Source organism: Mustela erminea, chromosome 11 (genome assembly GCF_009829155.1).
Source record: "Mustela erminea isolate mMusErm1 chromosome 11, mMusErm1.Pri, whole genome shotgun sequence".
Classification (NCBI taxonomy): Eukaryota; Metazoa; Chordata; class Mammalia; order Carnivora; family Mustelidae; genus Mustela; species Mustela erminea.
The window spans coordinates 49,349,483-49,375,610 of NC_045624.1; the positions used below are offsets into that span (position 1 = coordinate 49,349,483).

General features: G+C 46.2%; 1 protein-coding gene across 1 annotated transcript; it reads right to left on the reverse strand.

Moving 5' to 3' along the window:
- Positions 1 to 26,128, reverse strand: NFE2L3 (nuclear factor, erythroid 2 like 3). Its single transcript, XM_032305655.1, has 4 exons — positions 25,232 to 26,128; positions 5,996 to 6,172; positions 2,037 to 2,120; positions 1 to 1,428 (listed from the first exon to the last, which is right to left on the reverse strand). Exons 1-4 carry the CDS (start codon positions 25,814 to 25,816, stop codon positions 238 to 240), a joined length of 2,037 nt encoding a protein of 678 aa, XP_032161546.1. The 5' UTR covers positions 25,817 to 26,128; the 3' UTR covers positions 1 to 237.

Here is a 26,128-nt window from a genome sequence, read left to right on the forward strand (position 1 = left end):
TCACCCTGTTCTTTGTACATAGATATTTGAGTTCTGCATAAATATAGTTGGACTTGATTGAAAAGTTGTGGCTTCCCCAAAATTTCCCACAAACTTTTAATCCATAAGAGTTTCAAAATGTCCTGAGTGATTCAAGTAGCAGTAGTAAAAGATAATACTTTGAAGCAGTTTCAGTGGTTTGTGGCCATGTATCAGTTTAACTTCTACATAATGGAATCCACCTTAAGTTTCTTCTCTTCACTTTCTTTTCCCTTTACGGTTTTCCTTTTTGTGGCCTGAGGTAACTAGTTCCTTAGGTACAATCAAAACACTTCCATCTTGGCTGCACTCAAGAACATAGTGGTTTGGATTGACAGGCCTACCATCATCATCTCTTAACCTACTAAAAATACTGTGATACAGGTGATGCAGTTTTTGTTTCATTGTGGTAATAGCTTTGTTATACTGGGCTCGTTCTCTCTTAAGGATTTCCTTCTTGGCTTGCAAGTTACATAAATCATCTTCGAGATTCAGAATTATATCCAGTTTACGTTTACGACAGTTCTGAGCAGCAACTTTATTTTTCCCTCTTCTTCTAATACCACGCATGAGTGACACTTGTAAATCTGTCAAGTAGTGCCTGCTTAGCATGTTGTTGAAAGATTCAACAGGCATGCGGACAATTTCATCTACAGAAAACGGGATATGGAGAGCCTTAGCACGTCGTTCATCTCGACTTAAGTTTCTGTCTGTGTCATTCAGGTGCTTGCTTATTTTCTGTGACTTCCCATGCTGTGAAAAAGATGTAGGGGTAGAATCTAGAGCACCTGGCTCTACATGGTAAGTGTGGTTATGTTGTATGTGTTGAAAGGCAGAATCATTCCTCCGACGCACGTGACAAAGCTTACTGGGATCTGGGTAGTAGCCTCCTACAGCTCCTTCCAGGTCACTATAACCTGTAGCGCCGCCTTCACACATTGAGCAAGAGGAATTATACTTGGTGACAGAGGTACTGTTGCTCGAATTTAAGGAAAGCCCAGAATCCGAATCCAGTTCTTCAAAAAGCTGAGACACTTCCATTGAATCAAAACCTTCCGTGGCCAAGGACATTAAATTTGTCTCATCAAATATGCTTATATCAAGGTCATGTAGAAGGTCTTGACTTAGATTCCTTGTCTGATTGCCAACAAGGGGAAGAAATCCTGTCAGATGGGTTCCAGGAAGGGTCTGTTCAGGATTGGTAATACGAGAATTTGACTGCAGAAATGGTTCTTCTGGTTGTGAAGTCCTTGCTGTTGATTCTCTTCTAAATGTATTGTCAGGACACAGCAACATGGCGTCATGGAGATTCACATCATGACTTATAGCTTGGCTAAAGTTTATGTTACATGTTGAAGAATTCATGCCATCATTGATACTACCTGGAAAAATATCTCCAAGTGAGATGCCCTGAAAAGGAAAAAAAGCACTTTAAACACAATTTTATTTCAGCAGCAGCAGTACAGTAACTAGTAATAGCACTCCTCTTTTCTCAGTTTACTAAATCAAGGCAAATACAGTATGCACTGTGACCCCAAATCCAAATGAAGCTGTATGTAGGGAACGGGTTTTTTGGTACATCCTGGAAATAAGTTTGATTCAGTTAATATAAAAGTTGGTCGTGAGTCAACCCAAATGTTGGCAATAAATCCACACTGAAGTAGTCTGGGCAAGGTCTTTTCTTTTTTTTTTTTTTTTTAAGTAAATCAGAGCAGTATAGTCGAGTATGACATAAATGCTATCAGAAAAATAACCTTGCCTTAATTTGTTAAGTATTTACTGTTTTTGATTCAGTGAATCCCAAATTTTATTCTATCCTTGTGATCATTTAGGAGGAGGAACAGTATACATACTTGGTTAATTCTCCAAAAGTAGTTCTAGAAAAAGTAATCCTCAGTCTGTGCACTTAACATAATGTAGTACTGTTAACAGTATATAAACTGTCATCCCATTTAAAGAGGTTAAACATTCATGGATCAGTGATTACCTACAAGAATGAAAGCCAAGGTTCTAATTACCTCCAGTGAATTTTCAGGCTGTGACAAAAGCATCTGAGAGAAGTCGTCCAGAGAGAAAGCCGTTTCTGTCACATTCAGAGATCTCTATAAAGAAACATAAGGTTCACCAGTAAGTTAAAAGACAGAAGAGGTTAATTGAGGCTTTAGGCTCAATTGAAGCAGACTCCCTGTGGAGCTGGGGGCCAGATGCGATGCAGGACATGATCCTGAGATTCTGGGATCATGACCTGAGCCGAAAGCAGTAGGCTTAATCTTGAAAGGATAACCAGGTTTTCTCCTGGATTTTTAATGCCTATTTTGGAATTTTTACATTCCTGTTTCAGTGTTCATCTTCCATATAACTTTTGGTTGGTATTCTTCATCCTGCCTTGTTTTTACCATGGCTAACCCTCCAAATTGGTTATAAGATTATGCAATTTTTACAAGTCAAATATTTAGGTTTACCACAATGTTTCTGGCAACTTGGCTCGTTGTTGCTTTATCCCAGTCTTCAGGTTTGTTTCTTACTGAAATAACTCCTCTTGACAGCTCTTTTAGAGAGGCTCCACCAGTGGTAAACTCAGTTTTTGTAACCTGGATTTATTTTTGCTTTCATGCTTAAACAGTGATTTATGTGGTAAGATGATCAAATTTAATGTTTTGCACTAAGGCATGTCCTGCTACTGATGTCAGTCTCATTTTATAGCCAATCTCTTTTTTCCTCCAGTAATTTTAAAAGTTTTGTTCTCCTGTAGTCTGTTTTACTTCAGTTTGATGTTTTGGAGACTTCATGATTTTACTCACTTTGTTGGGACTCTGTACTCCTTTAATCTGAGTCCTAAAATCACTTTAATTTTCAAGATATTTTGCCATAAACACTCTGAAGACTGCTTCATCTTCATCCCAGAACTTTCTCATTTATATTTAAGGGTGAGCTCATCTTTGTTGTTAACTTTTTCTGTAGGAATCCCACATACTGAGGGTTACCCACCAACTATAAAAATATTTTTTTCTCTGCAAGGACCAGTTTTGATACCATTTTGTAGTCCTTGCTTTTTTGGATCAGGTTTCCTGATTGTAATGGTAGTGTGGATTCAGACTTCAAACACCAGGCTCATTTGGGGTTCTCATTTCTAGGATGGATAGACTACTTCTTGCTCATGTCTCTGGGATCGTCCTAGTCCCATCTCCTAACAGAAGACTTCAAATTCTGAGCTTTAAGTGGGGAATTTTGGTATCCCCAGGTATGGGCTTGAGACTTCATTTCTCATTTAACCCCAGGCTCAGTTGTGACATCTGTATCCATTTTTTCACTGGAGCTGCTTCAGTTTTGGTTGTCTGATTAGCTTTTAAATTATGGATTTGAGTCGCCTTTTTGTTGTATTTACAGAGTTCCCTTTCTGGCTTTTGTGTTCTGCTATGCACTTAAAATACTTTTATTCAAGATTTCTGGTTCTGGTCTATCATAGGGGTTTATCCTTACTTTTTAGTAAGTTCACATTCCTCAACTCCCCTCCCCTAGCTTTGTACTTGAGGGTTCCCCCCCTTTTTTTAGGGTTCAGACCAGTGTTAGACTTAATTATTTTAAGTGTATACAAATATCTGGTTTCCCTTTCCACTAAATACCTTGGGTTCTATGAGGCCATGTTTTCAAGGCACGTAATACAATAAATCTAAGGCTTTCTGTATCTGTAGATGCTACAGGACCATCTAAGCTCAACTGGTAGATATGATTTCTTCATTTACTAGCAAATCATACATTCTTAGTGGGCTGGAGACTTACTTGCTAACTTGACTGTTAATTCAAAATGGTTTTTAATTTCTTAAGATATTTCAGAAGAGTTCTATTTCTGTTAATGATCCCAAACTTGAGTCATTAGTCCTGGCCCAACCACTGACCAAAATTTGCAGATGGTCCGAAGTGTCTGAGCAAGAGTATCAGCACAAATCTGGATTCCTGTGAAAATCTTAAAATTGTAGGTAAATAAAACTATGTGCAGAAAAGAAAGCCTTAATATTTAGAACATAGCTATGGTATAAAGCCCATTCTGCTTTAAGTGAATTATGGACTGATCCTTCAGGCCAGTCAGGTATGTTTCATTAAATCTTTATGTGTTCCGTTCAGTGCCCATGGAGATGGCAAACTGAGAGGCTAATTCCTACTGAGCCAGGCCCTGGTCTGGGTCTATCCGAGACACAGATCTGAGATGGAAAGAGGGACTGATGTGCCTTAGAAACAATTGAGGGCTTGCTCTTCCCAGATTCCCTTCTGTCCTGATGGGGCTAACAGCTTCATAATTTTACTGGTCCTTGAGAGTTTCCTTATTCATGATGTTTCCCTTAAACATGCCCTCACTTCTTCAATAACAAAAACTCCTTAAAATATCAGATGTGTTACATGCTTTCTAGTTAAGGGCCTTTACATCTGTTTGAAATCCATGCAACAGAGTTCTTCTGTCTACTACATAATTTAAGAATTTTGAGACACTAGATCTTACACAAAAATGGACAACTAAGACATTCTTTTCATTCAGTTAATGGAGACGTGATTTTTTTTTTTTTTAAGACTTTATTAGGCACAGAGCATAAGCTGGGGAATGGCAGGCAGAGGCAGAAGCGGGCTCCCCGCTGAATAGAGTCCCATGGGGCTCGATCCCAACCTGAGCTGAAGGCAGACACTCAACCAACTGAGCCACCCAGGCAGCCTGTTAAGTGTAATCTGGATTGCCAAGAAATTTTTTTTTTTTTAAATTTGACACAGAGATCACAAGTAGGCAGAGAAGCAGGCAGAGAGAGAGGAGGAAGCAGGCTTCCCCGCCAAGCAGAGAGCCCAACACGGGGCTCAATCCCAGGACCCCAAGATCACAACCCGAGCTGAAGGCAGAGGCCCACACCCAGGTGACCCTGGTCAGTGTCTCTCACTATTCTAACTAAAACGTCACGTTAAATATAAAAACATGGTTCCCCATCTGGGGCAAGTTACTGCCTGAGAGTCATCAGGGCAAGACCTGTAAGGGTACACCTTCCAAGTGAAGTGCCACATGGGTTAAGGGTCTCTCGAACCTCCAGGCCTATCTCCGGAGTGTATATTTGCCAGGGTTGTGGACTAGGGTATCAGCAGGGCTGAGGAGAAACCAGAGTAGAAGGAAAGGAAGCACAGGCTGCAGAAAGACTCCATCTCTCAACCTGGCCTCTGGAATTCATCTTTCTATAATACATCATCTCCTAGTCAAAGGGTATGGTTAGAATAGCCAAGGAGCCTGTCCCACCGGGCCTGGCCAGAGGTAGAAAATGGGCTCCTGAATTCAGCATGGAGACTTCTGTAAGGAATTTGAGCCCAAGACCCAGCTGGTTTTAAGGGGTGATTTGCCTTCAAGTTGTTTTGCCTCACTATCCCAGACCTAGGCAGCTTGGTGCCTCTACAGAGGGCTGGTTGAGGATTCCTGGGTTTAGCATGGCAGTTACCTCTTTATCCCTTGCCATGGCAAATAGCAAAATCAGGAAGCAACTTCCTGGGGTGTGGGGTGTGTGTATATAAATACACTCCCTCTAGACACAATCTTGAGTTTAACCAAAGATAACTAATTCTATGGGCTGATTATTTTGTAAATCAAATAACTACTACCACAACTATTAAAAAAATACATATTTTCATATATCTGATTTGCTTACAGTAGGGCACTTACATGGAAAATTCATTACCAACACATATTGTCAAAGCCATAAAATCTATCTTACTAGGGCACCTGGGTGGCTCAGTTGGTTAAGCATCTGCCTTGGGCTCAGGTCAGGATCCTGGGATCTGGACCCATAAGGTCATCATCATCGAACTGCCTGCTGACTGGGGGAGTCTGCTTGTTCTCTCCATGTGGCCCTTCCCACCACTCCTGTGCACTCATTGTCTCTAATAAAATCTTAAAAAGGAAAAAAAAATACCTTATAGCCAAAATGGTAAGGCTGCGCTACTCGGATATGCTTACCTCATTTCTAGATTGCGTGGTCTTTTCTGCCTCCCAGTCAGGTTTATCTGCTATTTTACTTTCATCCTCATTCTTCTGCTGTAGTGATTTTTCTTGGGCTGATACTCTTTGCTCATTTTCCTCATTCTGGGAGTTGTGACACATAGCTTCATGCCTCTCTCTCAGTACTTCATTCTCCTATAAAAGTACCCAAAAATGTGCTACACAGAAGTTCATACTTCCCCAAAGAAGCCAAAACAACCTTTAAAACTGCATTATACTTACTGCTCAGTGATCATAGAAACTGTAAGTCAAAAGCTAAGATCTGCATTGCATTATTTCACTATTTAAGAAATATTTTAATTCTGAAACAAAGCCCAAGAAACTCACTGAGACACAAGCTGTTGAATCTGCATAATTTAAATTATATGCATTTATAAAGCCTGAAGTTTAAAATAGTTAAAAATTTGATTAGATTTAGAAGTTAGGGTGGCCAATAGGCAGTTTTTACTTCATTTTCTGTTGAAAACAGATCAAACAGCTAAGCTGGAAACAGTGATCAAATATATATAGAAGAGTCTGGAAAAGTATTATTACAAGGTATTGTTCTCTCTGAAAGGTAGAATAAGGTTGGGGAACTGTGGGTGAAAAGAACTGCCTACACTATACATTATTGTTTGAATATTTTACAACATGTTTCTTTTAAAGTCAGGAAAACTTTGTTTTTATTAAAAAAAAAAAAGAAAGTTAACAACAAAGCTTAGACTAACAAGCATCTCCATAGATATTTTCGACTATGCTTACTTACCCAGATGAGTCCTACTTTTTAATTTAACTGGAGATTTAAAAGTTAACCATTAACATACACTGTATATACTGATACTTTTAATTATAGGAAAAGCGCACAATTTTCCCCCCTCTAACATCAAGGCCTCTCAAACTCTTTTCAGAAGATCAATGTTTAATTTTTCTATTTTTCAGCAGCCATAGCACACTGGGCTAAACTCAAGGACAGCAGCACCACCCCCACACTAAAAAGCAAAGAAATGCTAATTATACACACACACACACACACACACACAGGTCAAAGAAATGTAAAATCTACAGATGCCAGAAGCGAGGAGATAAAATGAGGAGAAAAAGGAAGCTGACACGCTAGAGGGCACTTGATTTTATGTGCTTCTCTATTCACTGCCCTTACCTGACACACTCCGCCTCCCTCCTGATGCGGTGTTGGTCTTGTTCCTGCCTCAGTCAGTCTCTGTACACGGTCCTGCTCATGTGCTCAAGGACACTGTTGCTGCTGCTCTATCCTCTTCTGCATCCAGTGTTTCTTATCTGGATACTCTCACCACTAACCAACAGCTAAGCTCTCTTCTTTAAAAATCCCTCCCTTGATGTCCCATATAACTCTCTAGGTCCAGTCCCATTTTTCTGGTCCCTTTTAGAGCATAATCCTCCAAAGAATCACCTGGACTCCCTGCATTCTCTCCTGAACCCACTCCAGTGGGCATTCTGAAACATTTCACCAGGCCCTCTCCAAGCTGGCATTCTCCCCCTTCACCTGACCAGACCCATCAGCAGCATTTCCCTTCCGTACTCCCTCCTCCTGGAAACAGGTTTTTTACCTGGCATCCAAGGGCCTTTCCTATTATCCTACCTCACCAACTACTCTTTGGCTGATTCTTCCGCTCAGCCTCAGACATACCAGGCACTCTCCCACCTTTCAGCTCCTGTTCATTGCTCCTTCTGCTTACGGGGCTCTCCCTCTGCTCACTCTCCCATCCCCAGCCCCATGGCTTTGAAGCTTTAGATCTCTATTCAAATATTACCATCTTTTATTTAAAAAAAAAAAAAAGAAAAAAGGCATCTCTCCCATCACTATATCCCTTACTTTTTTTTCATAGCATTGAGCACCAGCTGAATCTATTTGTCATTTATCCTTCTAGAAAGCTAGTTTCTTGAGGGTAGAGGCTGTTTAGTTTCTGTATGCCCACTGCCTATCCAAAAACCTGCCACATAGTAGACCCTTACTAGGTATTTGATGAACAGATGAACTCCCAGACATAATAACATCCACAGACTTTGATAGGGATCCTCTTCCAATGGGTGAGCTGCCATTATCTTGCTCCTTCCTGCAATTACAATTCTGATTCCTACTTAAATTTGGGGAAGGAAGGAAAAAGTAACTGACTGGTCATCAGTCTTTCAATGTCTATCTTTTGCCAAGGCAAGCTGCTTAATCAAATCCAAAATTCTGGAATCCTGAGGCAGCTAACTTTGTTTATAAATTTGCTATCAGTGGGCACAAGAGCTTCTGAACTCTAAATTGCAAGACCTATTTTAGAGCTGTGAAGCAAGGTCTCTAGTTAATGTGTAGTGTGTAGTATGTGAGTTACAACACACGAACTTGCAAACACGAGACGACGTTCTAACGTTATACAAGTGAAACAAAGGGATCAGGTAGCTAATACAGGCCTGGATAAAGCCCATAAGAAAACCAAGTAAACCAGTCTGGGAAGGATTTTTTTAGGGGGGTAGGGAAAACTTTGAGAGTGGTAATGGCCTGCCTAAAATCTCTAGAAGAGACAAACTGGATGTAGAGAAATTATGTATGAACACTACTCACTTTACAAGAAGCAGAAATTGGTTAAAAATCCTATCTTATAATAATGAATAACCATTAAATGGAACTAAAAGGAATAATCAATTAGTCCATTTGAATATAAATGTATATATTAAATATACAAAAATATAAAAATATATTTTATAAATAAAATACACATAATGAGGGGGAAAAATCTCTTACAGTAGAATGCAACTAATAAATACAGAGGGAGAATGGTAGGGTTAAAAAATCATCAATGGATGCTCAAACTAGGGAGTAAGGTTTGATGAGAAACATTTAAATAGTGACACTACAGGAGAAACCTGGCAAGTACCACCTCAGCCAAGTGGTAAAATCCATCATCACGGAATGGAAATAAACCAATATTATGTGCCTCTTGACACAGAGATACCATACTTCCATTACTCCTGCCCAGAATTCATAATCTCAATCATGAGGTAACATCAAAAATAAATAAAAATAGGGGCCATTTTATAAAACTGACTGATGCTCTTCCAAAATCCAGAGGTCAAGAAACCCAAGGCTGAGGAACTTTTCCAGATTATAAGTAACTAAGAGACTTGGCACATAAAGTGTGATCCTGGGTTAGATGCTGACCCAAGAGGAAAAATATATTATACAGGACACATCTGGTATAAGACTATACATCTGGTACAAAAGACTATGGACACATTTGATAACAGTCTTAGATATGCGTTAGTTTCCTGATTTTGATAATTTTGATAAATATACATTTAAGTATTTGGGTATTGAGGGACAAAATGGTTTCAATTCACTCTTACATGTTTCCCAACAAAAAGAATTATGTATAGATAGATAGCTAACTATAATTACAAAATAGAAAAGTCAAATGGGGCAAAATGCAAACAGGTAAATCTGAGTAAAGGATATATACTTTTTATTAAAAAAACCTTTTAAAAGTTTGAAATTACATCTCACGAATGAGTTGCCCTAAAAATCCACACATGGCAAAATCACTTTGGAAAGGTTGCCTCAAATATTCTTGCATTAAATCTTGTTAACCTGCATTTTCTCCCCAAAGTGTATACAGTAGTCTTAACAGTTGCTTTATCATTTTCACCTCTTCCAACATTTAAATAATAGTGATGATACCTGATACGAGGAAAACACTATTGGTGTGTCTACTCTCGATACTCTTACTACAACACTACTTCATTCAACACTAGATATGTGCGTTTCCACACACCACGCAATTTCTGCAACCCAGCTGGGCATCCTGTAAGCTAACTTAATTCTGCCACTACCTACCTGAAGATTGCATTAGATCCCACAGGTTAAGGGCTTAGTCTCACAAGACTGCTCACTCACCTCCCTTCAGATGCCAAGTGCAAGTTCAGGTTGTCACCTGTGCTTCAGAATCACTGGCTAGAAATTGGGGGTTCCCATAACCCCCTCCCTTGGGTTTATTTAATATGCTAGAGTAGCTCACAGATCTTGAGAGAAAATTTTACTTACTAGGTGACTGTTTTATTATAGAAGATTGTAACTCAGGAACAATGAGATACACAGAGGTTCCAGATGCAGGGCGGCACCTCCACGTGTTCACCAGCTTGGAAGGCCCCTGAACCCTATCCCTCAGGGTTTTTACAGAGGCTTCTTTATGTAGGCATAACTGAATAAATCATAAACTCAGTCCCCAGTTGCTCTTGCCTCCCCAGAGGTCTGAGAGGTAGGGGCCAAAAGTTCCAACCCTCTAATCATCTGGCTGATTGCCCTGGCACGCCCCATTTTAGGGACTTTCCAAAAGTCACCTTATTAACATAGATCAAGAATGCTTGCAGCAGGCTTGTTACAAAAAACAAGACACTCGGGGCACCTGGGTGGCTCAGTGGGTTAGAGCCTCTGCCTTGCGCTCAGGATCCTGGGATCCAGCCCTGCGTTGGGCTCTCCGCTCGGCAGGGAGCCTGCTTTCTCCTCTCTCTGTCTGCCTCTCCACCTACTTGAGATCTCTGTCTGTCAAATAAATTTTTAAAATCTTAAAAAAAAGAAAAAAAAAAGACACTCCTTTCACCTTTATGGCTCTGGAGATACTTTAAGAATGGAAGAAAAAAGACCAGATAGTACATAGCAAAAGATGCTCCTATTGCTCTTAACTTTTAGGAAACCCACAGTTTTGGGAGCTCTGGGCCAGAAAGGGGGGTGAAGACCAAATACATCATTAAATCAGAAAATCGTACCTGACATGCTCACTCTGCATCTGACTTCAGTGGGAATGCTTTTAATGGTTCACCAGTAAGGACAATATATGGACTTTTATTTGAGATTCAACAATTTTTTTAGTCACTCACTCAATTCATACATACCGAATACATACCGAATGCCAAGCACTACACGAGATGCTGGGGTTACAACAGTGAAAACCTACATTGTTTGGCACTTCCAAGTTTTCTTTTAAAGGGAGGAAGCCAGAAATGCAAATGAACTCAAGTGATGGCAAGTCAAAGAAAGAGGAGACCTTCTTTAGAACGGGGCCAGGGAAGGGCTCAAAGGAGAGGTGGTATTTGGGCTGAGATTTGAAGAAACAGAAGAGAGCTGTGTGAAGAGAGGGAGGCACTGAAGGCGCAGATAACCTCCAGTGAACTGGTACGCCTGTTACCATAACTTACTTCCTTAGTTTCCAATATTTCCTTCTAACAATATTAAAACGTCTCATCTATCCTTCTTTGCATACACGTGCAAGTAGAATAAATTTCCAAAATTTATGTTGAGTCAAAAGATGAGTGCATTTTTTTTATTCGATGGATTTTACCCAATAGCCCTTCAAAATGTTTGTGGTAATTTAAATTCGTATCCCCAGTGGATAAAAGTGCCAATTTGATAGATGAAAATTGATATCTCATTGTAGTTTTACTTTCTATTGAGTGAGGCTGAACATTTTTCACAAGCTTTAAAGCATCTACTTCCTTCCTGTGACTATTTGTAGCCTTTGCCCATTTTTTTTATTGGGCTGTCAGTCCTTTTCTTATTGATTGTTAATAGCACAGAATTCTACTCCCCTCCTCCCATTCTGTCTGTACAAATTCAAGAGTAGAAGTGGGGAGACCAGTGAGTGGGCTGCTGCCATAAGTTAAGAATCTGGAAGAGGGCGGTGGCAATGGAAAGGGAAGTGGAAGAACCCATGCACTGCGGAGAAAGAACACACAGGGTTGCTGACAGACAGGAAGTAGGAGATAGAGTGAAGAGAAGAATGAAGGATGACTCCCAGATTTCTGGCTTGAATAACGTGGCAGACAGTTATGGAGAGAACGAGAAAAAAACACAGTGAGTTCTTCCATTTTGGATATGTTAAATCTGACATGTGAAAAGTCAAGTAGAAATGTTCCACTACACTGCTGAGATGGGAATCTGGAATTGAGAGTGAATGTCTGAACTGGAGGTATAAACTGGGAATGCCATCAACAGCAACAACAAAACCCCACAGGGTTCTAGGAAAAGAGTACAAAGCAAGGAAAAGGAGGCTTGGCGCCCGGTCCCAAGGAACCACAACATTCTGCAGTCATGCAGAGGAATCAGCCAAGACTGAGGAAGGTAGGAAGTGAGGTACAGGGGAAGGCAGAGGACAGTAATGTCTCAGAATCTGAAAGTGTTTCAAGAAGGATGGAGTGGCTGATGGTGTTGAATGCTGCCTGAAGGCTGCACAAGGTAAGGACAGAAACGTCTTCACGGCAACTGGCAATAAGAAAGCTGTTGGTGGTTAGGGTGCCTCTGTTGGTTAAGGGTCTGCAGTTGGCTAAGTGTCTGCCTTAAGCTCAGCTCATGATCCCAGGGTTCTGGGAGGAAGCCCCACACTGGGCTCCTTGCTTACTGGGGAGCCTGCTTCTCTTTCTGCCTCTGCTGCTCCCCTGTTTGTGCTCTCAGTCAAATAAATACATAAAATCTTTAAAAAAGGGGGGGTGGATCTGGATGGCAGGTGGAATTCCACAGATGTGGGGAAGAGAGATGCTTTAACATGCACAGCCTTAGGTATTCAGTATTTTCTTAGCTGGTTCTTCACACATTCAGTCAACTATCATTTACTGACAGCTGCCATAAAGGTAACAGAGATCTCATCACAGAGATGAGAAGAATTTTCCTTGGGTTAGTGTGCCACCCATGGAGCTGTGTAGCCCAGACTGCCCTCAAGGAAGGACAAGTGGGCAGAGAGCCTCTAGCTGTGCCTTTAAGAACACCTCAACTGCTGACACCACTTCCCCTAATGTCATACCCTTCCCCTGGGTGGGGAGAGTATAACGGCCTGGCCATCTTGGCCCAGTGTGGGACAACTGTAATGAACCACGTTAGCCTCCAAGCTCCTGGTTTCTTTAGCCTGCATCAAGCTTAACTTCTGCTTCTGTCCAATCCTGCTTTCTTTTTATCTTCCCTTCTCTAGTTGTAGTGCCCATGGCACTTGATCTCAGAGTCCCCCTCCCAGGGAACCCAATCTGTGACATCACAGTTAAAAATTTTATCTTGGCAGGAAGAAAGGAGACCAGATCTCAAGGCAGGGAGGGGTAGAAGATTCAATATTATAACATTTCTATTTAGAAAGTACAAAAAGGCTTATTGCATTTGTAGTTTAAGTACAAAGGGCCTCAAAAGCCCTATGAGGGGTGCCTGGGTGGCTCAGTGATTAAGAGTCTGAGTCTTGATTTTGGCTCAGGTCAGGATCAGGTCAGGTGGGGCTTGGTGTTCAGCATACAGTCAGTTTGAGATTCTTTTCCTTCCTCTGCCTCTTCCCCTTCCTCCCCTTGTGCTCACTCAAAATAAAAAAAAATCTTAAAAGAAAAAAAAAAAAAGCCATTTGGAGGGTTCAGATCCAAAAATGGCTGAGTAAAAAGGCCTATCCTACTCCTATCAGCTGTATGACCTTGGGCCACTCTGACTCTCTGTTTCCGTGTCCGTTGAAGTGAAAGGATATTTCCTAACATTTTAAGGAATTAGAGGAGGAAACGTACTTTATACATTTAAGATGTTATACTAATTACTACTCCTTTCTACTCTGTGATTCTGAAGAGTTGCAATTAAACAAATTAACTGCTGGCCACTCCATCAGGAGGTCAAGAGAAGGGAGTAAAGGCCCTGGCACCAGTAATTCTTATCTTTGCTCTCTTCCTGTTTCTCCACTCGGTGACATGGACCTGGGATACATACAGAGTATATGTGCTTTAGAAGCATGGTTGTATAGACTGGAGATTTATGGGCCATGCTCTTGAAGAACAGGTCACTCAAACCTATCATTAAGTTACTTTTTATTTGTGTGTAGGTGATTTTTACTTTTGTGGGGTTGAGACTCAGAAAAAAAAAAAAGGAAGTTTCCATGCTTGCCATAGGAAGCCGTCGTAAACTTGGGAGCTGTGGCGCCTAATAACCAGAGCTAAAAAATCCAGTGACTTGGGCTGAACTGGCACCGGCCAGAAAGGTCCTCTCCACCACAGCCCTCTTGGCTGGGAGGTGACTCATCTCTTCCTCTGCATGGGTCCAGAACGTGCCATTTTAGGTGCCTCGGCTAAAACTCAGCCCTCCTCTCAAATACAATGGCTTCCAGATTTTCCCTTACGACACGTATCCTACTCCATCTAAAATGACAATTACGTGGATCTTTTCTTTCCTGAGGGGCTGGAAACTAACGAAAGCTGTCCTTCAGCTGTTGTTCACCTCTGCCCCCAACGGTAAGGGGCAGAACCCTGCACTCAGGTTTTCTGAGTCGGTGGAGATGGTGGGAAGGGAACAAGAGGAGCAAAGCTGGGCTTCTCTTTCTGCGGACTCTCTGACGTTCCTGGTAACTGGCAACATGATTTCCAAGCCTGTACTTATTATAATGTATTGGGACCTGAATACTGTGATGCAGAGTTTGACCCTGAAAAAAGTCTTTGTGAACAGTTCCAGCTGGCTTAACTGGGCCTTTCATTTATGCTTCTGGGGGAGGATCAACCGAGACCTGCTTTGACCTTTAGGGCTGGATGAACCTTCAAAGACAAAGAACAATGTGGTGCCTACAGAGAAGCATGACATCAGAGAGAGAGGGGTAAAGGCCAAAGAATTGTGTGGCCTGTCTCTAGGCTGGAGGCAAGCTGGAGTCATCAGGTCTAGAGAGAAACAAGGAGCCAGATAAAGAGAGGCTGTGTCCTATTTGGCCTGGGTGGTTTTTAATAGCCGTTTATAATAATTATAGCTCACATTTATTGAGCACTCGCTATGGGCCAGGCACCCCATACATGATCTCATTTATGCTGCTCAGCATCCCTGTAAGATAGGGACTTGTTGTTACCTCCTGGGGCAGAACAGGAAGCAGAGGCCCAGAGAGGTTAAGCAACTTGCCCTAAGTCACACAGCTTTTAAGTGACAGAACCAGGATTTGGCTGCAGACCTCTGCAGACTTCCTAGCTGCCTCTCAGCCACTGTACTAGTTCTTGCTTGTCCCTGCCAATCTTGGTATGCCTGCAGAAGCTGTCCCTGGTAAAGCTCGGGGACTCCGGAGCAGGTTGCCTTCCAGCTGGGCTCACCAGTGGGAGGCAGAGGCAGGAGACTGAAGGGTGAACAAGGCCGAGGTCAGGTCATTTCTCCCCCTTGATCTTCAGGGACTGGTGACTGCACCCTCCTCACCACGCTCTGGTAACACTTTCACGCCTCTCCTTCCTCACCGCCCCCCATGCCGTGGTTGGTCTCTGGGCGTTCGGACACCCCTCGCCCCCCACCCTGTGGAGGCGGAGAAAAATCAAAGCCATCCCACCTCAGGTTTAGCCTTAGCATAAATACAGCCATCTCAGACCCCTCTGTGCCCAAGGGCTGAACTTTCCCCCATTTTACTTTAGTTCTAAGGACCCCCACCCTATTTTAGGAAGCCCCACCCTGCTTTAGTAACAGGAGGGCTCAGATCCAAAAATGGCTGATAAATAGCCCTGCCTTAACTAAGCTCGGGGTCCAAGTCCCTACCCCGCTGCATCGGGTATACTCGGGCCCAAGCTTAAGCCTGTCAAATAAACCCTCATGTGATTGCATCAGTGCTTGGCTCCTTGGTGGTCTCTCAGACACGAAAACTCGGGCACAACAACCCCACCCCCCGCTGCTCCTGTACCAAGTCATTCATGAAGTCCCTTCACATGGGCCAGCGAGGGAACATTCTGCTTCCTGCCAGGCCTCCACCCACACGGGCCACTGGGCCACCCCACCCTGAGCAGGAGATCAGTGCAGGGAAGGGCTGCGCCACCCCCACCCCGGAGGGGGGGAGTGGGTGGGAGGGGGCCAGACATGACGCCCCCTGGCAGTGTGAGCATCACTTTTCCACATGCACACTGGTCTGTGGGGCAGGTGTGGATCCTGTTCCCATTGTGGGTCCAACACACCAACCGTGGAGAGAGGAGCCATGGAGTGTTCAGGGGAAACCTGAATATCCACTGGCAATGTAGGGATATTAAGGAATTAAGAGTTGATTCTTTCTTAGGGGTGTTCATGGTTGTCCTCTGGTTATGTTTAGAGTTCTTCCATATACAGAAATCTTTACAGAAGTTTGTCAGAGTCAGTAAAGGTCGTGGAGAGAGCAAGACGGGACGTAGCTGGGCTTTTCTTTTCTCTTTGCTAGGTCCCTGCCAAGAACTGGCGCAAAAATCATAAGAGATGATGTCTGGGCTTTGTTTCAGAATAAGGGGGTAGGGGGAGGGCTGTTATGGACAAAACAAGACTGGCCACGAACTGCGAGATGACAGTGCCCGGAGACCCCATCTCTCGAGTCCCTGTTCTCTTGGAACAGACCCTTGAGAATTTTCCTAACAACGCGTGTTCTAGGCTAAACTCATGTCTGAATCTCCTGGAGGTGCCTAGGGGGCAGCGGGACACCTGGCAGGAACGCTCCCCGCGGCTACAACGAACACATTCCATGTGATGGGCCACTGGAAGGCAAGTGTAAAAAGAAGCCGTGTTTCTAAGCACAAGCCCCCACACCTAGGCCACAAGGGCACAGGCACCAGCTCACAGGCTCTGGTTTTAACAGGTGCTGTTTCTCCTGCCACGTGTCCCCTTCACACAGGCTGAGGGGCTGGGGCAGCAGGGAGGTAAGCAGGAGAATTTCATTTATGAGTCTTTAATTTTGTGCCGGCTAACCCAGGGAGGCAAGGCAGGCCAAGGGGGCCTCAAAACACACACTGTTTTTGTATGTTTATTATCGAACATTTCAAACACATAAAAGCTCCCTGGAGCCATCACCCAGTGTCAGCCACTGTCGCGTGCCACCATGCTTCTGTCATCAATACCAGTCCCCGGGCTCCCCGCAGAACTAGTCCATCTGGGGTTTTAGGCCAGATTCACACAGGCAGGAATGCATACGCCTCAGCTGTACCACTCTGATCAACAGAGGCGCCCACTTGGCTCACATCTCCACTTGTCGTGGAACATTTCTACCTGCCTAGAAAGTTCTCTCCTGTTCTGATGTTTCTATCTTGGCTTTGCCTGTGTTAGAACTTAATCAAGAGCTTTAAACTGCCCTTCTGTGCAAGCTCCTGTTGATGCCAGAACACAGGTTTGAACTGCATGGAGGCCGCTTATACGTGGATTTCCTACAGTCCCGTACTGTATTTCCTCTAGCTTTCTTTACGGCAAGGACACAGAATGCAATGCACGTAGCCCACAGAGTACCTGTCATCCCCTCTTCTGGTTACCACTATGCTAATAGTAGTTAAGTTTGGGGGGAGTCAGATGTTCTCCATGGATCTTCAACTATGTGTGGGGTCAGGACCCCAACCTGATTGTTGACATTCTGCATTCATCATTATTACCTTCTTGGGCAGTGAGTTCCCCATCCTCCAGCAGGGATCTAGAGAGATGTGGCTTCAGCTTGAAAGCACCTGGTAAACCTGACTACTAGCCCCAACCCTGTGGCCCAGGACTTTTGCTGTTCTGGGGCTTAAATTTGGGGAAGGGCAGGCTTTCACCAGGCAGGCCCCCCTTTCAGGCAGGGGTTGTGGGATACTGGGGGGCCACGGGAGAAGAGCACTACGGTTGAGGGCAAGCTTGGGCTGATGGATCACTGGGAGTTGGGGAAACTGCAGACTCCCAGGTCCCCCACCTGAGAGGCTCTAGTCCAGCCTGTCTAGGGTGGGCCCCCATATCTGCATTTTAACAAGCAACTTAGTAACTGATCACCCTCGGAGAGATTCAGCTCTTTTATATTTTGAAGACTATTTATTTGAGAAAGAGCTAGTGAGGGAACACAAGCAGGGGGGTTGTGGCAGGCAGAGGGAGAAGCCAACTCCCGGCTGAGCAGGAATCCTGATGTGGGACTCGATCCCAGGACCCTGGGATCATGACCTGAGCTAAAGGCAGATGCTTAGCTGGCTGAGCCACCCAGGCGCCCCAAGAAAACTCAGCAATTAAGAAAGGCTAAGAAAGGGGCGCCTGGGTGGCTCAGTCACTGAGCATCTGCCTTTAGCTCAGGTCATGATCCCAAGGTCCTGGGATCGAGTCCCACATCAGGATTCCTGCTCAGCGGAAAGCCTGCTTCTCCCTCTCCCACTACCCCTGCTCGTGTTCCCTCTCTCACTGGGTCTCTGTCATATAAATAAATAAAATCTCAAAAAAAAAAAAAAGAAAAGAAAAGAAAGAAAGGCTAAAAAAGGACATCTGGCTGGCTCGGTACTTAGAGCATGCAATTCTTAATCTCAGGGTTAGGAGTTCAAGCCCCACACTAGGCATAGAGCCTACCTTCAAAACAAGTTTTCCCTTTAGATGAGCCTTCAGGTTCAGGGTCTACCTCCTCAACAATTCCAAGGCCTTCCTTACATAACAGCTCTCCAAATATTTGAGTTGCCCGTGGTATTCCTCCCTCAGTCCGATCTCAGCATGCAACATCCCCAATCCACTCAGCTACTTCCAGCACGATTTCCCCCTCATGGAGAGAAGGATTCCTCTTGTCTCACCAAAGCAGGCCCCAGCATGACCCAGCAGTCTGGTATGGTCCTCCAGAGGATAGCAGTTTCCTGGAGATTCGACCCCCAGCTCGGGGCAATCAGCAAATTCTGTGACACATCTAAATCACATGCCGGGACCTACACAGGCCCTGTGACATACGGCGTGATTAATCCTCCTACGAACTCTCCCGCAAACAGGTTAATATTCCCCTTCTGCAATTTGGAAACCACGGCTCACCGAGGCTGCCCAGCAGAGATGGAGCTGGGGTGGTGTGAGGGCTGGTTCCATGCGTCAGAGTGGCTCGAGTACTGCCCTCGGTTATGCAATCAATGCTAACCAATGCGTTGCTGATAGGCTATTATTCAGGATATGTGGTTAACAGCTACATCAACCAAGTGACTTTCAGGAAGAGAAGATCTTGGGAATCTGAGTGAGCCCCATCCAACAAGTGGAAGAATCTTAAGAGCAAAACGGAGGTTTCACTGAGGACGATATTCTGCCTCACGCCTGCGGCAGAAGCAAGTCCCCACAGAGGGTTTCCAGGTACCCTAGAGTTTGGACCTGCCAGACTCCATGATGGCACCAGCCAACTGAAATTAATCTCTGAAACATACACGTATACTGATTATACTGGTACTGTTCTCCGAAGAACCCTGATGCTGATGGGAACCCAGTTCTCTCCAACCTCCGAAGGCTGTGCCTTGCTTCCATGCCCCCGTCCACACTCTGCCAAAACTATCAGAACCGGAAACGACCTGGGGGTGCGCGGGAGCCCTGGCCGGCTTCAGCTGCCCAGAAGTATATGTGAATATTCACACAGATCCTTAACAACGAGATGCCAAGAATAACTTCTTCGTATCAAAAGTCTGCCACAAAGGGGGAAGTGTGCCTTCACAAGCCTGGAGTTTTGTCGTGGGTGGGAGGCGGGTAACTCAGTGCGTGAGAAGGCTGACTTGTTCTCTTCTGGGTAAGGTCACTAACCTGCTATAGAACTTTAGGCAATCCTAAGTTTCACCACCTGATTAATTACAATGCTTGAGAGTCAGCTTTCCACGGCCCCCATCCACTCAAACTGGCATTAAATGGTCAGATGGCCTATCAGGACTTCAGATCTGACCTACTTTCTAGCCTTGAATGACCCAAGACACATTCAAACTCACGGGATCCTGAAGTTCTGGAAGGCCCGTGAGGGGGATAGATGAGCAGTTCTCGGGAGAGGCTGGCAGGGCAGGTGTCTGTTCTTCACCCTGTCTCTGCTGCTACCTCCAGGTTAAATGAAGACCCAGTTTCCATGCTCAAGACACAGCGGTTCCAAGTAGAGCACACCAAGGCCCATAGACGAAATGGTACACAGTGCAACAGGGCTCGGAGGAAGAACAGGAAATGCCTGTCGATGAGGTGACGATAGTTGAGATGAGTCTGAGATCTTAACAATAGAAGACTTGGAAGGAATGAAAGGATGCATTCTGGGCAAAGGTAACAGAGTGAGGTGCTGCGGGGCTGTCTGGGGAAAAGGAAGGGAGAAAGTGTGAGGTGGAAAGTAGGCCACGGGTAGTGGGAGGTGAGCTCGGCCAGGGGAGCTGGGAGTTCGGTCACACGAGCCAAATGCCGAGCCTCGAATGACAAAATATCAAATCGGCAGGTAGGTAGTGAGCTGGTGGAGGCTCCCCAGATGACAGTGAAGAGAAAAGGTGAGCTCTGGAAACCTGTACCTGGCAAGAGAACGAATGGGAATAAATCGGAGAAGAGGCATGACAGCCCCAGCTGAACGAACAGCACTTGTTGACATTACTGAGGGCGTGCTATGTACCAACACCGTTAACGTGTATGATCTCATTTAATGCTCACCATGACTCCCTACGGTACTCTTACCATCCCACTTCACAGAGAAGGGAATGAAGGCACAGAGAGGTTCAGGAGTGCGCCCCAGACCACATGGCCAGGCAGCCGTGGGGCAGAGATCTGCAGCAGCTGGTCTGACCCCAGAGCCCGGCACACTTACCCACCAGCCCAGCCTGCCCTGGGCCCTATACTTGGATTTCTGAGCTGAGAAGCAGGGAGAATGGAGAGTAGCCAAAGGATACAAGGGACACCGAAGAGCAGACAGTTCTGTAAACCACAAACTGAGGTGAAGGATTGACTGGAAAAAGTTTGAAGTAAGGTTCCTTGGGGTTAGCTGCACATGAAGTCAGCAAAACCAACCAACCAACTCAGGTTCGCTCAAGAGCATACACCAAATCCTGCGGCCAATGATCCTCCACTAAGATCAACTGCTTCCAGAAACTGTTGCAGCCTACTTGCTAAGCGAGCTGAACACCCCAAGAGTTGCCAGGAAAAGGGGCATGAGCGTGTAATGGATTGACATGTGTCCCTCAAAATTCACATGTTGAAGCCATAACCCTCAGTAGAACTGATTGAATGTGATTTTATTTGGAAATTGGGTCACTGTAGATGTAATTAAGATGAGTAGGGCGGGCCCTAATCCAGGATGACTGGTGTCCTAACAAAATGGGAAAACTGGATACAGATGAGCACATAGGGAGAATGTCTTGTGAAAAAGGCAGAGACTGGGGTGACACAGTGGAAACCAAGGGTCGCCTCTTGATCTTGGGGCTGTGAGTTCAAGGCCCACAGGTGTGGGGATTACTTAAAACTAAAATAGGGGAGGGAATGAGGGAGGGACCAAGGGTTACCAAACTACCAGAAGTTAGGAGAGAGGCCTGGACCGCCTCAGAAGGAACCACACCTTGATTTCCAACTTTTCACCTCCAGAACTGAAGACAGTAAGGTTCTGCTGTTCAAGCCACCCAGTTACTGCAGCCCCGGGACACTCATATGTGACCTATGCCAACCTTCCCCTTAAGACCACAGGTGAATTTTTACCGAACCGAGTCTTTTAGCAAAGAGCCTTCTCTGAAATTTTGTTATACTGGGTTGTACGAAGGTCTAAGACTCTATCTGTATCACAGTTATGAGTTAAAAACAAGTGTTTGAAACTTCGTCTATCTCCAATTGCCCAGACACCAGGGATTAACTCTGCTTTTGAAATTAAGAACAAATTTTACTCTAACAATCAAGGAGCTTCCTCGTCTTCTTTACTCTTAGAAGGGAGTACTGATTGTTGTATCAGATTCTTCCAGTGACCTGAAGACACCCCGTCCAGGCCACAAGGTCCTGCCGGGGTCTCACCCAGTGCACGGTCCTGGTTCTGGGGCTTAAACCATTATCAAAAGGACTGCAAGTGGGACGCCTGAGTGGCTCAGTGGGTTAAGAGTCTGCCTTGGACTCAGGTCATGATTCCAGGGTCCAGGGATTGAGACTCACACCTGGCTCCCTGCTCAGTGAGCCTGCTTCTCCCTCTCCCTGCTGCTCTCCCTTTGTCAAATAAATAAAATCTTTAAAAAAAAAAAAAAAAAAGAGAGAACTACAAGCTTCTCCTTTTCAACATGGAGACCAGCTCTCTCAAATACTGGGGCTGGCTCCAGGCAGTCCCTTGTCTTCAAATATGCTCACACATTCAAATCTGCAAGAACCATTCAAGTCCCAGTTTAACCCAGGCACTACTTTGAAAACATGTGCTACATCGGTTGTTGAGAGAATGTTGAGAGAATGGTTTTGAAGGGAAGCAGGTCTGCCCCGGGGAATTCCGGATACTGTTTTCAGATAATGACCGCCCCCAGCTAAAAACCAAAGTGGCACCTCTTTTGATACCTGGAAAACCCCCCAATCCAACACATTTTTGCAAATGGACAAAAATTATGGAAAATTATCCTATACAACCAGAATCTCGTACAACTCAAATATAAGCCACTGGAATTATCTGTTTAAAAACAAACACCATAAACCCCTGATTTTCCCACAGGACAAAGCTCTCCCTCTTTTCAAAGATACCAGTAGCTAACTTTTATCAAGTGCTTAAGATGGGACCCTGCAAATGTCTGAGCCTCTGATGTGGAATGGATGAAGGCTCACGATGTCCTGGGTGGGGGAGGTACCTCGCTGCGAGTACCTTCACGATTCTCACTGCGCCGGTCAGGAAACTGAAGCAGAGACAGGTGAGGAAACTGGCCCAAGGTCACACAGCAGTAAGGAGTAGAGCTGAAATTCAAAACCAGGCCGTCGGGCTGCAACACACCACACCCCCTGAGCCAGCAAAAAACCTGGGCAGACTCATCAACAAGACAAAGGCACGCAGAGTGAGTGGGGGCAGGTTAAGGAGGGCAGCGGGAGATCGGAGGCAAAACAATCACATTCCAGGCACTGGGCTGGCACTTCATGTATGCTTTTCCCATTTAATTCGCACGAACCTTAAAATAAGCATCACCTGACAGTAGTAAGTGATAGCCCTAAACCCCGGTCTGCTAACTGCAAACCCTGGTGTCATTGTCCCCCCAGTCAAGGTTCTAGATTGTAAACTCGGAACTGATGGATGGTGCAATCGGCTTGTAAAAGTCAGTCCAGCATCAGAGAGCAGTGGTGCTGAGGCCTGGGGCGGGGAGGGGGGGATCACCCCACACAGCTGCATGTTGTTTTGCAGACCCTGGGTACAGCACAGGTGCTTAATTAACGTGCTAACACGGGAGTCAGGAAGCTCAGGTTCTGTTACCAATCTATACGGACCTACTACCAGATAGAAGCGCCTTGGGTTTTTTTTTTGGTTTTTGGTTTTTTTTTGCTTCTGTTTTTAAAAGGCATAACCAGTAAAGGTAAAAACTATAAGGTGTTCCACAGCGGATCATGGCCAGGACGAACCTAACCAGGGCACCCCAGCAGCTACCACGATCCGGCAGGTCCACGCATGCCGGCTGTGGAAGGCAATGCCAGGAGATTGGCCTGTATAAACTTCAGTGGGGCCCAACCCTCCATGGAGATGTGGCCAGTCCTTGGCCCCAGAGCTTCCCCCTAAGCAGATTTGCCAGCCCAAATAGGTAGTAACGCTGAGAAGGGGAAGGAAGTCCTCCCAGAGTGAACAGCTTCACCTCCCTGCAGGCCCTGGTATGCTTTGCAAAGTGGGTGGCATATGCCACAGCACAGGGCACTGGGTTTCTCACACACACACACACACACACACACACACCAGTTACAAAATCAGGAACGTCTGGAGTGCAGCACGCACCACTCCTTAGGACGCAGAGGATTCAGGTGAAGGTCGACACCGGAGGAGAGAGCAACAAGAACCTTCTACTTTTTGTTTTGGACAGAAGCCCACCAAGACTCAGTCCCCACCCCACCCCCCACCCCATTAGTTCCTGCCTCAGGAAGAGGAAGGAATCGGATCTGCATAACAGTGAATCACAGGCACTTCAGCACAATGACCCCTCCGGGAGAGGGTGGAGAAGCTCGTCTGGCAACCGCCTACACTAACAGGGCAATTCTGAAGAGCGGCAAACAAACCTGTCTAGCTCTAGTTCCCACTTTGCGTAAGATCGCACTCCGCGAAAACAACATCCAAGGAACACCTGTTGATCGATACCGACTGCTAACACTAAGGTTTGGGCCATGAGATAATTAAAAAGGCCCTGTTGGGGGCGCCTCGGTGGTTCAGTGGGTTAAAGCCTCTATTCGGCTTGGGTCATGATCGCCGGGCCTGGGATCGAGCCCCGCATCGGGTTCTCTGCTCGCCAGGGAGCCTGCTTCCCCATCTCTCTCTCACTGCCTCTCTGCCTGCTTGCGATCTCTGTCTGTCAAATAAATAAATAATTTTTTTTTTTTTTAAAGGCCCCGTTGAAGGCACCCTGGGTAATTGGTAATAAGTGTCTTTAGACTCCAAGAGCCCATGGGAGCATCAGGGACACTCCCATCAGTCCATCGTTGTGAACTTTGTTTCAGAAGGATGTTAAACAGAAGGATTTGAAACCATAAACCAAAGGGCACTTGTTTAGCCACTAGGTGACCATCAGGGTACCTGCTTTCTTCATGCTCCTAAGAAGTTACACATGGCGTGCCTGAATGGCTCAGTCGGTTAAATGACTGACTTTGGCTCAGGTCATGGTGTTGGGGACCTGGGACCCTGCCAGGGTCGGGCTCTGTTCTCAGCAGTGCTTGTCCCTCTCCCTATCCCTCTGCCCCCTCCTTCCTGCTCGTGCTCTCTCTCTCTCTTTTTCTCAAAAAAAAAAAAAAAAAAAAAGTTACACATGGTCCAGAAGAGAGGAGGATCATTAGGCGCCGGGGATGGTTAGGTCACAGCAGCACTGTCTGCCAGCTGGCCACGGTTCCTTAATCAGGGGTAAATAGCGAAAAGGAAATGCAACTGGGTTAAAATCTGGGCAGGGGCCATCACGTTAGACCGGGAGCATGGATTCTTAAGAGAAACGCGTCCTACCGGTGGCAAAGGCCCCTTTTGGATCCGCTGGTTCCAGAAAAAGACATCTCCGTGTACACGAGGTACTGAACGAAAACCGTAGGCAAGAAAATGACCAGCATGCCTTCTCCCCTCCGCAGCCCCGAACTACTCCTGACGGCCACCGAACACAGGAAAGGTGTCCTCTACAACCAAACGGATGGTCTCGCCTACTTTTTCTCAAACACCTAAAAGCCGTAGCGACCGCACTAACAGATTTCGTTTGGATTCACAAAAAGGGGAGGAAAGGGTGGTCTTCAAACTGCAACCACCCAGGGGAGGACGGTGGAAGCAGAGAGGCTGTGGACACTCCGTGGGTCCGTCACAAGCCTGCAGGGCTCCTGGCCAGCTACCCCAGCACGGCGCTCGCGTCCCCTTCTCCGGTTACCTGGTTCGCGCGGCCGCCGGCGTCCAGCACCTGAGCCGTCGATTCTGCTGGCGCCTTCTCCTCTTCCCCGGCGGCCGAGGGGCTACTTGCAGCCGCTCGGGGGTCCCCGCCATCCCCGGGTGCAGCCTGGCTGCTGTCTTCCAAGCTGGCGCCGACTCCTCCCGCGGAAGAGGCGGCGGCGGGGGCGCCGAGCAGCCCGTGGGCCCCGTCGGCGTCCCCGGCCACTACGCTGTGCACTAGCCACGCATCCACTCGGGTGCGGGGGATGAAAGGGACCCCCAGCGCGCGCACCTCCCAAAGCAGCCGGCCCTCGGGATCCGCCGCTGGGTCCGGCTCCCGGCCTTTGGGGTGCAGCTGCTCCGCGCGCCCCCACCCTCCCCAGGCTGGGAAGGGGCTGAGCGCGTAGGCGGAGCTCGTCCGGCCTCCGGCCAGCAGCAGCTCATCCCAGAGCAGGGTGGGCGGTGGGAGCAGCAGGTAGAGGTCCAGGTCCAAGTCCAGGTCCAGGCGGAGCCCCGCCAAGCTCAGCAGGATGGTGAGGTGCAGGAGGCCGCCGCCGTCCGACCACCAAGGCTTCAGGTACTTCATCTCCAGCCGCGCGCCCGGGACGCCCCTGCCGGCGCCCGCGGGTCCCTGCTCTCCTGCTGCCGCTTTGGCACGTGCGGGCGCTGCGGGCACCTGCCCGGAAGACAGAGAAGCGAAACAATGGACCCGGGTGCGTAGCAGCCGTCGCGGGCTCTCGGGGCCGGGCACAAAGGCGCTCCCTCGGCAGCCCGCACGGCGCTGGGGTGGGGGGGGGTCACGAGAGGCGGGAGAGAAAACACCTGCAAGAACACTCTGCCTCCCCCGCCGCCCGGCCGCCGAGCGACGCGATCAAGCTCCGCCTCCCAACTAGGCCCC

What these genes read in the sequence shown, in the direction of transcription:
- NFE2L3 (XM_032305655.1), bottom strand. Translation starts at nt 25,816, where the DNA reads ATGAAGTACCTGAAGCCTTGGTGGTCGGACGGCGGCGGCCTCCTGCAC. An exon ending in CCGGCGGCCGCGCGAACCAG is followed by an intron (nt 6,173 to 25,231) that starts GTAACCGGAGAA and finishes GTACTTTTATAG; the next exon opens with GAGAATGAAGTACTGAGAGA. An exon ending in CCACGCAATCTAGAAATGAG is followed by an intron (nt 2,121 to 5,995) that starts GTAAGCATATCC and finishes GTTTCTTTATAG; the next exon opens with AGATCTCTGAATGTGACAGA.